The following is a 17,696-nucleotide window of genomic DNA, read 5'->3' on the forward strand; positions in this document are numbered from 1 at the left end:
ACCGTAAGCTCAGCAGACAAAGAAGAAAAAAATCCCCACATTTAAGATGCACCACATTAAAGCATGAACTTTAAGCTTTTTTTCTTTGGTGATCTAGCATGGAGCTTGGCCGTCTCCAGGAGCACTGCAGCCTGGAACTCTTATCTTAGCAGCATACTATGGTAGAATTCTCCCCCTCCCTTGACTTTTCAGACAGGGTTGTCCTCAAATTATTGAGATTGGATGTTTTTGTAATTATGTTACACATGGAAAATATTTCATCCTCCAACAGCCCCTCAGCATGTGTGGCAGCGGCTGTACTCTAAACCCCCCAAACTATATAACAATTTAATATAAAGTGCTCAGGAATGCTGACTGGCTTTTAAAGTGTTTAGCAGATCCAAATCTCTCTGCCCTTGAATCTCGTCTTTGAGCCGATGGAGAAATAAAACACCTAGGGTTGAATTCATTGGTACCCCTCTATTCCCAGAAGCACTTTTGACCCAGTGGACTCCTTTGCTAGCAAGAAAAGGAGGGGAGCCCTCCATAGCCCTCTGAGGCTCCTAAAACTCTGCTCCAGTGGATTGGGGAATTCTCCAGAGCAGTGTGGAAGGTTGCTGGAGGCCTGCAGGACAAAGGGGGAGCTGGCATCTTAATTATTGTCATGGGTCTGTTTCTTTATTATATTTCTGTTGAGCCCTTCCTCCCAAAGGAGCCCCAGGTAGCAAACAACAAAGCAGCAAAACAATTCATTCATTCATTTATTAAATAAATAAATAAATAAATAAATAAATAAATAAATAAGAATGTATGAAAAGGCACACATCGCCACAGCTAATGATTTCCTGAGGTCCAGGGCCGAGGGCCCTCTGGCGGTTCCCTCGCTGTGAGAAGCCAAGTTACAGGGAACCCGGCAGAGGGCCTTCTCGGTAGTGGCACCCGCCCTGTGGAACGCTCTCCCACCAGATGTCAAAGAGAAAAACAACTACCAAACTTTTAGAAGACATTTGAAGGCAGCCTTGTTTAGGGAAGCTTTTAATGTTTAATAGGTTATTGTATTTTAGTGTTTTGCTGGAAGCTGCCCAGAGTGGCTGGGGAAACCCAGCCAGATGGGCGGGGTATAAATAATTTTATTATTATTATTATTATTATTATTATTATTATTATTATTAATTTCCAGGTTGGCAGGACCAGTATCTTCCAGCCACTGTCTCTGATTGAACAGGAATGCTTTAAAAAAAAATTATGAGTGTTAATGGAGGAGCCAGGCACATTTCACTGGGGTGGGCATTCTGCAGACCTGGGATATGCCACTAAGAAGACCATGCCATAGGTCAGCATCTACCAGGCAGCCTCCAGCAGGGACTCTTCCACTACCAAGGACTCTCTTGCTGAGTGTGGAGCCCAAGATGGTTTATATTGGCGTGGGGGGGGGGAGGTGCCCACAGTGAAATAATGTGCTTTGAGGTCAAAAGCAGTAGCATTATGGGATGTGAAGGAATAACTGACACAGTTGAACTCTACAAGTTCTCTGCCGCTAGTGTGGGAAGCTGCCCTGTAGATTTGTCGATTGATGTAAATATTGGCTGGAGAAGTCAAGGAGTGTGCTAACGCTGCCAAATATGGCAAAAGCAAAGGAAAATATTTCACAGGGGGACATTATGGAAGTGGTGTTCATAAAGAGAAAACAGCTTCTATAATAGTAGGATGTGCAGGCGAATTATTTGAAAGAAGTGCTGGTGTCACCTGTAAGAGCCTGGGAGATAAATCAGACAGTCTCTGTTGCTAATCTCTCCTCTGCCTTGAACTCATTAGGTAGCCTTTAGGCAAGACACACACTCTCTCAGCTTCAGCCCCTGCACCTACAATATAGGGAATGATAGTACCAACTTATCTTAATGGGTTGTTGTAAAGATTGCGTGGCATATTGAAAGTACTATGCAAATGTTGTTGTTGTTGGTGGTGGTGGATGTAGCTTTTAAGCTATTTGATGTGCATTCAGATGGGAGTGAGACTTGCTTCCAAGTATGCGGAGAATCAGGCTGCATGATTCCCATCCTAAGCATGCTTATAAGAGCATAAGAAGAGCCCTTCTGGATCAGACCAAAGCCTCAACTGGCCCAGGATCCTGCTTTCGCATTAGCCAACCAGCAGTGTCCAACTCTGTAACTCAGCCATGAAGCTTGCTGGGTTACCTTGAACCGGTCGCCGTCTCTCAGCCTAACTTCCCTTGCAGGGTTGTTTTGAAGATGACATAGGGAGCTGGGAGAACCATGTACACCACCTTGAGCTCCGGGGGGAAAGGTGGGATATAAATTCTAATGAATAAATGCCAAAGAGAAGCCCATGAACAGGACTTATGTGAAAGAATATCCCATTGAAGCCAATGGCACTTAGTTTTGGGGTTGGGAAACCCATGGGTAGGATAGTGCAGCAAAACAACAGTTGGATGCTCAGTTAGTTTGCTTAAATCTAATTGAGCTCATTTGGATTTGGATTTTAACACAATGCCTGCAGTCCCGTGCACATTTATTCCCCGTCGAAGTCTTGAGTCAGCTTGCTCAAGATCAGAGTGCAAAAAATAATTATTAATTTTTGGGAGAGCCATGACTGTCTGTTAATAGCAGGTAAGGTTTCAGATAGACTTGGAAAGCATTTTTAGAGGTTGCATGTTTCTCATTTTGCTCTCCACTAGCCTATTTCCCTCCCCCTCCCCTATTAGGTATTAGATAACATACCTTCAACCTGCATTTTTCTTTTGGGCCCTGAGGGGGGTTTGTATTATTCGGTTACCTGCAGATAAGTTAGCTGTGAGATCCATGCTATGCCTGTGTTCGTTCCACAAAGCAACCAGTAATAGTCAGGCCTCAAAAGTAGATTTTAAAGTTGTAAGAGTTATCTGACCCCCCCCCAGCATCCAGTTATTCTCTCCCCCCCCCCATTGCATAGACTTGCTTTTATTTCATTTCTCAAAAGAATGGTTTATTGAAAAAGTGACACTATATTTTCCAGTCTGCTGTCTCAGAGAGGCATAAAATCCAAGCGAGATCCATGAAATTTAAAACCATAGCTATGGTCTGAAAACTGGGGGGGGGGGCAGGGAGCAAAGAAAAGAGAAGTGCTTTTTTTCTTCTTATTTCACAGAAGTTTCGGAACATTTTGAAAACACACTGGAAAAAGATTAAGTATTAAAACTCTACTGTACGAAAATAATTTTATCATTTGCCATCACCAAAGGAAGCCTCATTACAGGCCCATTAAAAAGTACTGGAGTGTTACGATGATTTTTTTAACGTCTTAAAAGATTTTAAAGCTTAAGGAAGAAAGAGATCTACCATTCATTCCCCCTCGATATTTCAGTACAGAGAACTGCATAGCAAGGACATGGTTTGCTTATTGATCCGTTTTCCATCCGGCATTTCACATTGTTTTGCACAGCTTATGCAAACTACAATTTTAGTGGTTGTCTTAGTTAAGCCTAATAGCATCTCTCCTCATTAAACGGAGCAGAACCATATCCTTCTATGCTATTTTTTTTTTAACCATGTACATCCACACCGAAAAATAAACTTTCTTCTTCTTCTGTAGGCATGACTGCTGAGATTCTGTTTTGATCGTATCTCACCTTTTTGATTTGCAGACCAGAAAAGCAGTTTGCATGCAACCTCGTTAGACGATGCAGAATACCTGTGGCCTAAGGAACTTGTTGCTTCTGGAAACAGCCAGGCTTCTGCAAAGGCAGGCCGCAACATTCCTCGGAGACACACCGTAGGCGGCCCTCGAAGTTCCAGAGAAATTCTGGGAATGCAGGCATCAGATATGGACAAGAAGAGAGAAGCTTTTCTAGAGCACCTGAAGCAGAAATATCCCCACCATGCCACTGCGATCATGGGCCACCAAGAAAGACTGAGAGATCAGGTATGGAAGACAAAGCAAATGTTTACATATGTGGCTTTGGTTCTGATGCTAAAACCCCTGTGGATATCTATCCACGCATGAAATTCCTGTGCAAGTGGGCTTTGCTGCTGAATGGGAACGAATTCATGGAGCTCCTGCTGATACTGAAGCCAGTCAGGGAGCCCTTATTCTTGCAAGGAATCAATATGGAGCTTGCGTACATGTAAAAAGCTGCCAGATCAGACTGATAAAATACAGGAATTGCTGGGTCTTAGAAAATCATACAGTGCAGTTCCATTTGAGAGTGAAAGCAGGAGAGAGTTTGTCTGCAGGAAGTTTCTTGTATGAGGGACCATGCACATAGAAAACTTAACCTGTCAGGGAAAAGTTTTCTAATCTAGCCTTTTCCCTGACATGTTTAAATGGTTTGTTTCTTTGCTTTTTTGTAATGTTTAGGGCAGGCATAGGCAAACTCGGCCCTCCAGATGTTTTGGGACTACAATGCCCACCAACCCTGACCACTGGTCCTGCTAGCTAGGGATCATGGGAGTTGTAGCCCAAAAATGTCTGGAGGGCCAAGTTTGGCCATGCCTGGTTTAGGGTTTATAAATACTAAGCACCCAAATATTCAGTCCTGCCGCTTCTGCAGTCTGAAATGATATAGTCTAGCAAGAGTTGCTCCACTGCCAACACATGACCCACCTGATCGTGTGTTTTCTATTGGCTGAAATTCTTTAGGACAAAAATACAGACCATCTGACTCTCTTGAGTCAGGAGTAGCCAGTGTGGTGCTCTCTGGATGTTGTTGAAAGTGAGCTTTTACAAACCATGAAGGGATGTGTGCTACTTGAACTGACAAATCATCGCTATAAGGCTGTTGCTCCACCTCTGTTTCTCAAGGAAGGAGAGATGAACAGAAAGTTATTTCTAAGCCATGGGTAGCTAACATGGTGTCCCCCAGATAATAAACCACAACTCCCATCATCCCAGACCATTTGCCATGCTGGAATGACTGCAGTTGCAGCCCATAACATCTGAAGGGCATCATATTGGCTTCCCCTTCTCTAAAACATGATGTGCCTCACGATTTGTAAGCTCAGCACAGGGTTTGGGTTCCAAATCACAGAGTCATATTCAACTAACTTTTGCTTAGAGTAGATCCATTGAAATCAATTACTTTGGTTCATTCATTTTAGTGGGTCTGCTCTGAGTAAAACCAGTTGGATGCAATCCATGAGTTGTTTGCGAGCTTTGAATCTGAGCCTTTGTCAACCTGCTGTGACAGAAGTATTTTAACAGGTTCTGAGGCACCAGTTTTGCTCGACTAAACACAATTGCTCTTCAGCACTTACAGGACATGGCATGAAAGCACAACCTGCTTCTTTGTCAGAGCTAAGCCATAGGCAGCTGTCGAGAGGGATACAGGAGCCAGGGACAAGCTGGGAGCTGGAGCTAAGGGCTGGAACCAAAGTTGGGCTTAATATTTGACTCTGGGTTTTCAAGACAAATTTGAACCTTGCTGAAATGGACATATGGGGGAATATTCAGTGACTTTTCAGAAAGGGCAAAATTCTCAGAACTTTTTCAGGGGTGCTACCTTAATGATGCCAGAGGTAGGACAGGGCAGAAGGAGACTTACCCCTGTTCCAAATTCCTTTCTTCTTGATCATATTACTAGCAAAAGTTACACTGACAAAAAAGGTGGTGCAAGTCAAATTATGTTTTAAAAGCTTGGCTTCTCTTTGCCAGGCTTGGGTTAGCTTGGCTGAATACTTGGCTTCCTATAGTTTGGATTGTTCTGTTAGGTTGCCCCCCCCCCTAAATTGATTGACAAAAGCTTAAGATGACTGGTGTGGTAATTAAAACTAGCAGCCCTACTGTTAATTTGTGTGGGATTTTACTGGCTGCGGCTAAGCAGCCCATGGTGGTGACTGGAATGTGGAAATGTCCGGTTTGCAATTAAATTTAGTACTGAGATCCTTGGCCAGCCCACATTATGTCATTACAAAGTCTTCAAAATGATTTTAAGATTGAGGGCGGATTCCATTTTCCTACCCCACCCTTTCAAAAGCATGCAAAGTCAAATAAACATCCACAGCTGACTTTGACAATTCCTCTTTATCTGGAATGTGTCACTTGTCAGTGATGTTACTGATGGAGAGGAAGTGGAAGACAAAATTTGAAAATAGCTACTATCTAATCAAAGAGCCATTTTCTGAATGACACAACTTAAATTATAGACTGAGAAAATGCAAAACCCAGATGCTCTGTTTCTGGTGAAAATGGCCATAAAGAAGCTGTTTCTATTCACATTCACAACTAAATGCACCTAATATAGTTTACACAAAGAGACATTACGATCAACATTTAAAGCAAAGCTAAAACACAAATGAGCAGAACAGGAGCAACCTAATAAAGGGTGGATGAGAAGAAATGTTGGGGTCATAGCAAAAGCTATTTTCATTTAAGCCAGCTTGGGAGGGGTTAACATGCCAGTTTCTGTCCATGTTTCTTTTACACCAGCCAAAAACATTTCTTTTCTGCCAGGCTTTTGGCTTTTATCTGTGGGTGGGAAGTTTTAGCCCTGCCTTTGAAAAAATATGAATTGAGTTTTAGATTTTTCTCCGCCTTGTTTTCATGCAAATTACTTTTGCAAAAGACGCAACTAATAAATTTGAATCACCATCAACTTCATAATAGCACACTTTGTACACTCACATGTTCTGACATAGGGCTTTCTTGTTCTGCATTCCCCAGATACACATATCCTGGTGCTCTAAAGTTATCTCTGTTCTCTAGTGTGATGTACGCGTGTACGTGTTGTGCTGCAGGAAACTCTGGTACAACACTGGTGTTTCCCGCAGCAGCTCATAAGATGCTGGAGCTGCTCTCAGAGCTCTGATTTCCTGCCAAGTACTATAAATCTCTGAGTACTGCTTGCGCCTCCCCTCTTTTCCCCTCTGACTTTGAAATCTTGAAGCTCTTCCCTGACTGCTTCATTGATTGTGCTTGTTATCTTTGTAATGAACTAGAGTATCTGTGTGGAGAATGCAGGGTGGTAGTTAAAGATAATGCACAAATTGCTTTCTTTTTTTAAAAAAAGAGATGTGAGATTAGATCTTTCCTGAGTCATGTAAATATTTTGTTCCACTGGTGAAGATACTTGCAAGCCAAGTTTGAACAGACTGTTGCAGAGACAACCCTACACATTTTGCAACTTGATCTCCCTCCGAAGCCAATAAATTACAGAAGGAATGCAATAACTGCATTTGCTGCTTGTTTAAAATGTGCCACACTTGCTAATTTATTAAGACTGCAGTCCTAAGGGAGCGACGTTTTCTCAGGAGTAAGTGAGGTCGAATTCAGCAGGACCTACTTCTGAGTAGATATGGTCAAGATTGTTGAATTCAGTGGGGCTTACTTCTGGGTAAAACATGCATGCTTCAAAGGAATATCTCCTGTTTATACATTTTATAAATGAATCGGGTATGATAATAAGTGCATAACCTTTAAAGCAACATCATTCCTCAGAGGGTGAGAACATGTTGCCTTTGTCTAGAATCATTCCCTCGCCAGGTTCATGATCAAAGTAGAGATGTGTTTAAAGATAGCATTCACAACAAGCTGTTCATCTTAAAACTATTTCATGGAAACCTGTCATACAATTAGTGAAGTCTGCTTCTTCATCAGTCGTAAAGACCTGTGACAGACAATCCCTAGCTAATTGGTAATAGGTGTATGTGTGGTCTGCCCTTCTTCAAAGGTTAGAGTACCACAGGATTACAGGAAAGGCTGGCTGCCTCATAAGCTTCTGCATGGGTGGAGGCTCAAAAACTAAGAGGACCTAATAAGAGAATTGGCTCCAAGTCTGTGGAGGCCCGTCTGAGACTTCTCCTTCCCTCTGTTGGTAGACCCTGGGTGGTTTACATGGTAGTGGCGATAGCTAGTAACAGGTAACAGCACTGTGAAAAATGTCAGGTCGTTGAGGGCTGCCATTTTAACTTCCCACAATGCCCCAGAGTAGTGATGGGAGAGGAATTAGTTCAGTTCACATTTTAATATGAAATGCCCCAATTCATAAGTTCTGAAATCAAATAGAAATGCAGCTACCCTTCAAAATACCGTATTTTTCACTCTATAAGACACACCTTTTCCCTCCTAAAAAGTAAGGGGAAATGTGTGTGCGTCTTATGGAGCGAATGCAGGCTTCACGCAGCTATCCCAGAAGCCAGAACAGTGAGAGGGATCGCTGCGCAGCGCTCCCTCTCGCTGTTCTGTCTTCTGGCTTAGCTGCGTGAAGCCTCCTCAGGGCAGCGGGAGCCTTCACCCCACTGCCCTGAGGAGGCTTCACGCGGCTATCCCAGAAGCCAGAACAGCGAGAGGGATCGCTGCGCTTCACTCTCTCTTGCTGTTCTAGCTTCTGGGATAGCCCCTCAGTCCCTTCCCCCACCTCCTGGAAAAGCCTCCAAGAGCTGCGTGGAGTGTGTGGCTTTTCCCTGAGGAGGGAGAAGGGCAGCCTGTCAGTGACGGGCTGCCCTTCTCTCTTCTTGGGGGAAAAGCCTGCAAGCGCCGCACACACGCTCCACGCGGCTCGTGAAAGGGAGCACTGAGCAGAGCCTGGGATGCATACAGGTTCTGCTCAGCGCTCCCTTTAAAGAATATTTTTTTTCTTGCATTCCCCCTCTAAAAACTAGGTGTGTCTTATGGTCAGGTGCATCTTATGGAGTGAAAAATACGGTACTCACTTTTTCCAAAGGTGTCCAACCAAATGAAGTGTACAAAAATGTCTACATTGTGGCAATGTGGGAATTAATTAAAGAAATAAAAGTATTTTTTTCTCAAATAATGAAAATGAGGAGAACATGAGTTTGCAGACAGCCCAAACATAACCACAGCCAGACATCAGCTTTATCCTAACATGGTGTTCCTAATGACTCAGTTGGATGCTTTATCCATCCCATCTGTGTACTTTGCTGCCTTTGTGTGGGTGGCCCCCGCAAGGAGCTCAGCGTCCGGGAAGCCACCCTTTCTCCTTCTATTGGGACACAATCACATCTATTGTTTTACTGCTGGGAAGCAGCCAGGTAGAATGACAGAAATGATCTGTTGATGTTTTTCAACTTCTCTTCCACCTTATGAATGCTTTGCTGCCTAATGGCTTTTGGACAGGATCCAAAGAACCCATAAGCACACAAATGACCTTCTCTGTGGTCACTGGGACTTCCTCCACTGTCAGGTCATCAGTTTGCATCAGAAGCTGTTCCCAGACCAGAGATCCTCTATGTTTTTGTGAATAGTCAGGTGGAGGGTGTGTGTCTTGCTGCCTTTGGGAAGGGATCCCCGCAAACCTTGCTGCGTGCAGGGAAGCTCCCCGTATGACCATCTAGATATCAACCTAGCATGAAGCAGAAAAGTGCTTCTAATAGGCATGTCGGCACCCAGTGGAAGAACCTTTATCTGAACATCAACCCCCAGGCACTGTTATGATACAGACAATGCACTCTGACAGGTGTGGCTCTTATTGCAAAACAATTCCCCCGGAAACTAAGGCAGAACTTCTCAGATCTTTCTGAAAAGAGTAGTAGGAAGCTTGTCACAACTCCAGAAGCTGGTGCCGGACCGGAGTGGAGGAAGGTGTTGTGCGTCTCTCCCCACTCCACTCCACTCCACCCCCACCCCCCGCACCTTTGATGGAAAATGAAACTTTCAGCATGCTCTGACCAGGGAAGCCCGGAATGACTCGCGAATGAGACCCGCCGTTTACTGAAAAGAAGGAGGAGAGACATAAAGAAAAGGTGGTGTGTGTGTGTGTGTGTGTGTGTGTGTGTGTGTGTGTATAAGGTCTCAGAAATTTCGGAGGGGCAGCTTCTGAATGTGGTGTGCCAAGTTCCCTGCATTGCACAGGGTCCACAGAGTTGCTCCGCTCTTTCTTGTTGTTCTCTGTCCTTCGAGAGAGCAATGGCGGTTAGCGAGGGGGCAGTGCATTAGGAAAAGCAGCTGAGGCAGAGGAGGAGGAATCTGCTGTGAGATTCAAATAATGCACACAGCAGCGGTGGAAGGCTGTTAAAAAATAGCTGAATTCCTGCCAAATAAAATGGGGGGGGGGGAGAGAAAGTCTCCAGGAGAAACCAGTTTTACAGGTTGTGCTGCGCAAAGGGCATTATGGGTTCTTTTTAAAAAAAGAAAAGAAAAGAAAATTGTTGCAAAGGGAAACAATGAACGTGCAGAAACTGTATTAGCAAAACCTCACAAGGCCTGGGTCTTCAACACAACAGTTTTTTGGGTGTGTGCACCCTTGCAGGTTGTTTCTTTTTGCACTGTTGGGCAGGTCACATTTTGTTGCTCCGCGGTTATTAGAAAAGACCCGTCCTATACTCCCACAGTTTGTTCGCCTTCAAAAGCCAAATAAACATGTGTTCTGTATTTTTTATAAACCTGCTTTGTAGTAGATCAGCACCATGCCAAGGAGTAGACTGTTAAACATTTACTTGGAAGGAAACAGTTCCATTGCATTGTGCGGCCTCAATCTGACAGGTTAGCTCTACTGTGTAGGCAGGTGGGGTTTAAGTAACCATGGAGATCTGTGATGTCATGCTTGGGAAAGCATGTTAAGGCAGCTAAGGGTACATGTAGCCGTTCAAAGTCCCATAGGCTGGAAGTTGCTTTATGCAAATGAGAAAGTTTCACTTGGAGAGGGGGGTGAAAGGGGGGCTAAATAAATTGCAGTGGAGACACATGGGAGGCGTTTTACCTGCCTGGGATTGTAAGGGAGTTTGTTCGGAACTAAACATTTGGGTGACTACTCAAATCTTGGGAGCTGTTCTCAAGCGTATTTCCTGGCTTGCCTCCAGAATCCTGCAATTAGGTAAACAAAAATGTCCTCCTTCGCTTTGCGACGACTATAATACGATTGTTTGAAATCTACTTGGCTGTGTTATTTTCTTGAGAGTAGAGCTGAATCAATAAACGGGGTTTTCTGGTATGATGTACTCTCTCTCTCCCCCCCCTCCCTCCCTCCTTCCTTTCCCCACCCCACCTCTTGATTTGAATGATCAGCAGATTTTTGAATGCTGTGAAATAAGGAGGAAGTTAGGTGACTCATGCTTAATATTAGTGTGGTATTAGAGAGGAGAAACCAGAAAATGAAAATGGATTTGTTCTATTGGTAGAACCTTTCTTACTAACAGTTTCTGCTTTCACTGTTAAGAATCAAACTTAATATCACAAGTTTTGGGGGTTGTTTTGTTTTGTTTTGATAAAACAGCCTTTCAAAATGCAAACTGCAGAGGTCCTTATTATTCATTATTATAACATTATTTTGTGGAAGGGCAACTTTGGAATGGGTGCTACAAGTTCCATTATATGACTGAAAATGTTTGGAGGGGAAGAGCACAATGAATTCTTTCCCATCAACGAACAAGCTACGTGGATAGAAGTAGGTTTTCCTCTTTTTTTGCTGCTGCAATAAAATGAGCGGACTCTTACAGTTGGACCATCAAAGGGAGTGGTTTGGGTAGCCAGGGTTGAAGTGTGTAACTGGTGTCCTGGCAAAGAGTCGGACACGACTAAACGACTAAACAACAACAAGCTTGAAAGGCCACCGATTCAATTGAAAGACACCTGTGAAATGTAAATGAAGGATGGAGGCATGGCAGAATACCTCGGGAATGTTCAAAACAAGTTTCTATGTTTCCAGCCCAAACCATATAAAACCCTGAGATGTATAAAGAGCTCTTATCACTTGCTGTTCATTTTTTTATATATATGAACAGAAGTAAATTTAGCAGTGCAAAACACTAACAAAATAATTGGAAACAAATGGAAATTTATTTTAAGCTCTTTTTTAACCCCATTTTTTTTGTCTAGTGCATTGCAGATCTATTTGACTTGACAATCATGGATAAATTGCCACTATTAGTTATTAATGGGAATTTATAGACTTAATTTCAAGCCTGCTTTGTGTGTGTGTGTGTGTGTGTGTGTGTGTGTGTGTGTGTGTGTTGGTTGGAAAAGGATCTGAATCGTTATGTGTTTAATATTGAAATATGTCATATTGAACAATGTGTCAAATAAACCAGCGTATTTGCATTAATTATGCTGATTGTGGTTGATGAAGTGGAAGACTAGAAGGGGGGATATGAAGAAAAACGAGTCAATGTTAATATTATGTGAATAAATTTGTGGCTGGTAACCATATGTAGGAAAATGGCATTTGATTGCAGCAAGAATATCTTATGTGTTCTGAATTGATGCATATTTAACTAGTGAGTACCTATCATTAGACGCGGGTGGCGCTGTGGGTTAAAGCCTCAGCGCCTAGGGCTTGCCAATCGGAAGGTCGGCGGTTCGAATCCCCGCGGCGGGGTGCGCTCCCGCTGCTCGGTCCCAGCGCCTGCCAACCTAGCAGTTCGAAAGCACCCCCGGGGGCAAGTAGATAAATAGGTACCGCTTACCAGCGGGAAGGTAAACGGCGTTCCGTGTGCTGCGCTGGCTCGCCAGATGCAGCTTTGTCACGCTGGCCACGTGACCCGGAAGTGTCTCCGGACAGCGCTGGCCCCCGGCCTCTTGAGTGAGATGGGCGCACAAACCCCAGAGTCTGTCAAGACTGGCCCGTTCAGGCAGGGGTACCTTTACCTTTACCTTTACCTATCATTATGACTGCGGATAGTGGCATCGTAGGGAACCTTTAGGGATGGAGCACATTTCTATGCATAGAAAAATGCATTTCATGTTCCAGTAGAATGGCTGGAAGTGCAGTTCAGGTCTTGCAGTGGTACATTTGTCCCCAGACGAAGTGCTTCCCAAGTGCACCTGCTAGCTGAGTCAGTTGCCTCTCTTTGCCTAATGCAAGGGCCGGCTCCCTAAGCAATCTGCAGGTTAGGGCCCATTTGTTCAGCACCATCAAAATCAAGGGAATGGGACCACTAAGAACTGGGCTTCCTCCTGTTTTCCTAGTCTTGCTCTAGCTTTCATGCCGCCTTCTTGATGGATTGTCCTAAAGAGATGAAGCAGAACTAGAATTAGGTCTGCAGTTGTCAATAGTTTCTGTTTTTTAAAGTAATTTGTTGTTTTTATTTAAATAATTTATATACCACTTATGTATGATAGTCTCTAAGCTGTTTACAAATATACAATGCAAAGAATAACAATAAATTAAAATGATAAAATCAGACTTCAACTGCAATGCCTCTTGGAATAATAAAAGAAATGTCTTCAGTAGGTGCTGGAAGTTCAGTAAGGAAACTACCTCAACTGGAAGGGAGTCCCATAAAACACAATACTAAACAGTTCCTGGTGGATAGGAGAGCCATGCATATGAGCTACTGAGGACCACTAACAGTGACTCCCCCCAAGGCATCAGTGATCAGGCAGGGATATAAAGGATTGGTTCAGTTTGCCAAGCTCATTTCCTTATCAAGGTGAAGGCAATTCACTGCTTTGATTTTTTATTTATGAAACAGTGCTGTGTGTTCTTTCTCTCTGAATAGTTGCTTTGCAATTTTAGAACCATGAACAATCAGTCCAAAGAGCCTCTTTAGACATATACAGTCACTTTTGCATGGCCTCTTGCTTGAACTGTTCCTGATCACAGACCCTTGCACTGCCCCAGAGTCTGTTTCCAAAGTTCTCCAGAGCTAGCTGCTTTCTGAAGGGGAGGCATCCGAAACGAACTGTTTCAGAACAGCCTCTTGGCATTCGCTCATATCTCTGTGTAAGACTTTACCTGGCCATGTTGCAATCCTTGACTGGGCTTTGTTCAGTTGCTTCTGATAGCAGCAGCTACTCCTCTGTATTTGTTTTCTTGCAACATTGTCTGAGACAAGTCATCTACAAGTCCTGGACTGAGAAGCCATGGAGTCACTGCCAAGAGCTTATCTAGGCATGTTTTAATATCAAGGAGAAAGGGATTCAAGTGCAAGAAAAGTGCAAAGGAAAATGGATGTAGCTCATTTGTTCTGCTTTTGCACCAACCGGCCAATCTTCAGCAGGTTGGGTGTGTTTTCATTGGGGTCACGATGCTTCAAAAACAGTGCAGTTGTCATGGGGCATTGTCCACCACATTCTAGTCTGCTTCTTGGTCTCCCCAAACCTAGTATTGAATTTGTTCTCAATCTGTGTTTTGTCCTCTTCTGCCTGATCAGAGATGCAAGACTCCTTTTTTGTGATTCTTGGTGTTCAGTTGGGAGGGGGGCGGACTGCCAAAACAAAGCTGACACTTGCTGTGGAGTGTTTTCAGAGAGCCATACTGATCCGATGGTCCTTTTTTATGCTGAAAACATAGGTGGAGAACCTGTGGCTCTCTTATATCAGGCTTTACCAGCTTTGGGTCTCCAGATGTTGCTGGACTACAGCTTCCACTATCCTTGACCATTGGCCATGCTGTCTGGGGGAGATGGGAATTGGCATCCAAGATTGGGAAATGCTGCTTTAAATGTTGTTGGGCTACAATCCCCATCATTCCTGATCATGAGCCACGCTGGCTAAGGTTGATGGGCATTGTTGTCCAACAGCATCTGGAGGACCACAGGTTCCTTTAACCCTGCCTTCATGCTACGGTGGTTTTTTTTTTGGGGGGGGAGTGCCATATCTGTGTGGTAGAACACATACTTCAAATGTAGACAGTCCCAGGTTCATCGGTTTGGTGGAGGTACCATAGTAGGTTGAGCACATGCTTTTCATACAGAAGATTCAAGACCTGGTATCTCTCAGGTTAGAAGACCTCTTCCAGAGACTATGTAGAGCCACTGATAGTACAGGACTAGATGGAGTAATAGTCTGACCTGGTGTAGAGCAACTATCTGTGTTTTCAGAACATTCAGTAGTTTCCTCAGAAGCGTATCAGGGTTTGTTTGTCTGTTTTGCAAGAAGACATTTGGAAATGAGCTTTTCAGAAGGTAAGCTTGCCCACTATAACTAGTCTCCCCTACAGTGTGTAGGCATCACAAGAGCATGTTCTAGGCATCATTGGTATTGTTTGTGAACTGATGGTAGAATGAGCCACAGAAAGGCACATGGACAAGGTTCCTTGGGGCAGGGCGGGTTAAACACTGACTTCCAAGAGTCCCTGGCAAGGACAACAGAAAGTGACCTCAGAACATGCCCATCTGAAAAACAGATATTGAAGCAAGCTTTGATCTCAAATACAGGGTGGGCAGGCCTGTAATCTTTGTTAATAGGAACCTTTAAAAGGAGAGAAGCCCATAAATAAGATTTTGTTCCTTGAAGCAGGCTGCCCCTCCTAAGTAATCGCTTCTGCACCTGCAAAGATACTGTGGCGGCAGAAAATCATTTGCTCTCCCTGAACCTCACACGCAGCATGTTTGTTTAACTGAGTTGGTGCAGGCAGCACTTCCCCTGGGCTTAGAATGGGGAATTTCAGTAATGGGTGATGTCTTTACGTTGATAATGCCCAATGCAAACAGAGGTGTGTGTAATTCTCTGACCAGTGAGTGTATTGAGGCACTTTTAATGCATGTGCCTTTCCGAACAAAAGCTGGCTGAGCCGGACACACCTGGTCAGTTAGTTCCATCTAATTTTAATCCTTGAGGTTTAAACCCCCTTTGCAGAGATCTGTTTAGGGGATCAAAAGTAAATAACACAAGCAAATCTCTAGCTGAAAGCGTTTTCTGTTTCTTTTGTCTTTGGTGAATGCATTTGCTGAAACAGCACAACAGATGGGGGAAGAAGACCCTGCCGTCATTGCCTGTGAGCGCAGCACTGTTTTGTAGTGTAGATCCTCTTGGCTCCTATATCCTCAGCCTACACTTCCTTCTGAAATTGCACCAATTTAGCAAAATCCATGACTAGGGCATTTTGCATCTGGGTGCATCAAACAACAAGGGGCTGTGTTCTTTGATGTGCCTCCATTTATTTGCACTTGGGAGAGAGACGCTGTTTACAATTTGTGTGTGGTCTTTCTTTGGTTCGTTCCTCTTAATTCACAATCCAATTCACCAGTAATTTGTAAAAAAAACCAAACCAAACCAAACCAAACTACTTTAGCCCTGCTTCCTCCTACCTAGAGGTTGGAAACCTACTGTCACATTGTGTCTTAGTAGCTACGGCTGCGTTATCAAAGCAAGGCATACGTCAGTTTTTGAGCAAACCATTTTGCCTACAAAGGGGATGTGTGCTTTTGTCATCATGCATAGCTAATACACAGGCAGGCCCATTTAATTGTTTGTAACTCTAGCTGTTGACTGGGTGTGTTCTGAAGATCATATGTTGGCTTTATGTGATTGCGCTTCATCCCCCTGAATGCGACCTCATTGTGTAAGCTAGCAAATGAACCCGGAAGTCCTCAGTTAACTTCATGTCCCATTACAACTGAACTGCTTCAGAACAAGCCCTGGTTTAAATTTGGCTTCATATCCTGCCTTGATTTGAAGTCATTCACCATAGCTTCCCAGTGTAGACAAAATGGGAGACCGTAGTTAACTGAAGAATTCCTGGTTTGTTTGCTGATTTGTGCAAAGGGAAGAAGAAAGTGGTTCTGTGTGGCAGAATGAGGCTTGAACATATTTTGGCTTATTATACGAATATACTATTTTCAAGAGGGACGTGGGTGGCTCTATGGGTAAAAACAAGGAGCCTAGGACTTGCCAATCAGAAGGTCGGCGGTTCGAATCCCCGCGACGGGTGAGCTCCTGTTGCTCAGTCCCGGCTGCTGCCCACCTAGCAGTTCGAAAGCACGTAAAAGTGCAAGTAGATAAATAGGTACAGCTCCAGCGGGAAGGTAAATGGTGTTTCCGTGTGCTGCTCTGGTTCACCAGAAGTGACTTAGTCATGCTGGCCACATGACCTGGAAGCTGTACTCCAGCTCCCTCGGCCAATAAAGCGAGATGAGCACCGCAACCCCAGAGTCGGTCATGACTGGACCTAATGGTCAGGGGTCCCTTTACCTTTACCTTACTATTTTCAAAGACTACTAGTAACCTAGACAGGTTTTTTAGTCCCACCCATTCTCTAAGAAGCTCAGGATGGCATGCATGGCTCCCCTTTTCAACAGCCCTGGGAGGCAGGGAGATAATAATGACTGGGTCAAGATCACCCGTTGAACTTCATAGTCGAGAGGGGATTTGAACTCTGGCTCCAGTCCAACACTCTGACCTTTATACCAGTGGTGGGCAACCTGTGGGCCCCCATCCTTATGTTCTGTGGCCCTCCGGACACTATGGGCCTACTCTTGCTCTCCAGACCACCTCTTGGGATTTGCTTTCTTTTCCATTGGAAGGGAAATGGAAGCTGTTACATGGTGAGTTCAGGGTTTTAAAAACCCTGCAATAAGCAGGGCCGGCCCTATTATTAGGCAAAGTAAGTTGACAGCTTGGATGTAGTGGCAGCACCTCACTGATGGTAATCTTAGCACTGTGGGTAAGATTCAACTGTTAGCCCATTTAGCTTCTGTGCATGGAAGGCACTGTTTCATTTTTAGCGTCAGGTGGCAGAAGGTCTTGGACCGGCCTTCACAGTGAACTGCTAGGCGTGGGGAGACTGTCTGGTCAGCAGCCAGATTCCACCTCACAGCTATATGCTGGATCTAGCAACTTGTAAGCCCACATTAAATTCTCACAGAGGTTTGCAAACATTACCCTTCAACTTTATTTATTTTTGAGCAGTGCTATTTTTAGTGCCTGCTAATGTCATCTACCCATCTGTTGTAATTAGTAATAAATTACTCACAGAAGGAACAAATATTTGACTCTGATTACAATGAGTTAGAATAAGCATTGCTTTAAAAAAAGGGGTTACATAAATAGCTATGTTAATGTCATTAACTGACTTATTTCAGGAGCGCTGAGCTGGTAGAAAAGGAAAG

At 44.0% G+C, this 17,696-nt stretch overlaps 1 protein-coding gene across 4 annotated transcripts in view; it reads left to right on the plus strand.

The window, feature by feature from the left end:
- Positions 1-3,619: 3,619 nt before the first annotated feature.
- KIAA1217 overlaps positions 3,620-17,696 on the plus strand; it is a 174,768-nt gene continuing 160,691 nt past the window's right edge. For all 4 annotated transcript variants that reach the window (XR_014212589.1, XM_082193612.1, XM_082193613.1 and 1 more), the window contains exon 1: positions 3,620-3,897. Coding sequence is in view for 3 of the 4 variants with exons in the window: in XM_082193612.1 (XP_082049738.1) it covers positions 3,784-3,897 (114 nt within the window). In the remaining variant the exon portion in view is untranslated. The remainder of the gene's footprint in view (positions 3,898-17,696) is intronic.

This window comes from Podarcis vaucheri, assembly GCF_965113315.1.
Source record: "Podarcis vaucheri genome assembly, chromosome: 12".
Classification (NCBI taxonomy): Eukaryota; Metazoa; Chordata; class Lepidosauria; order Squamata; family Lacertidae; genus Podarcis; species Podarcis vaucheri.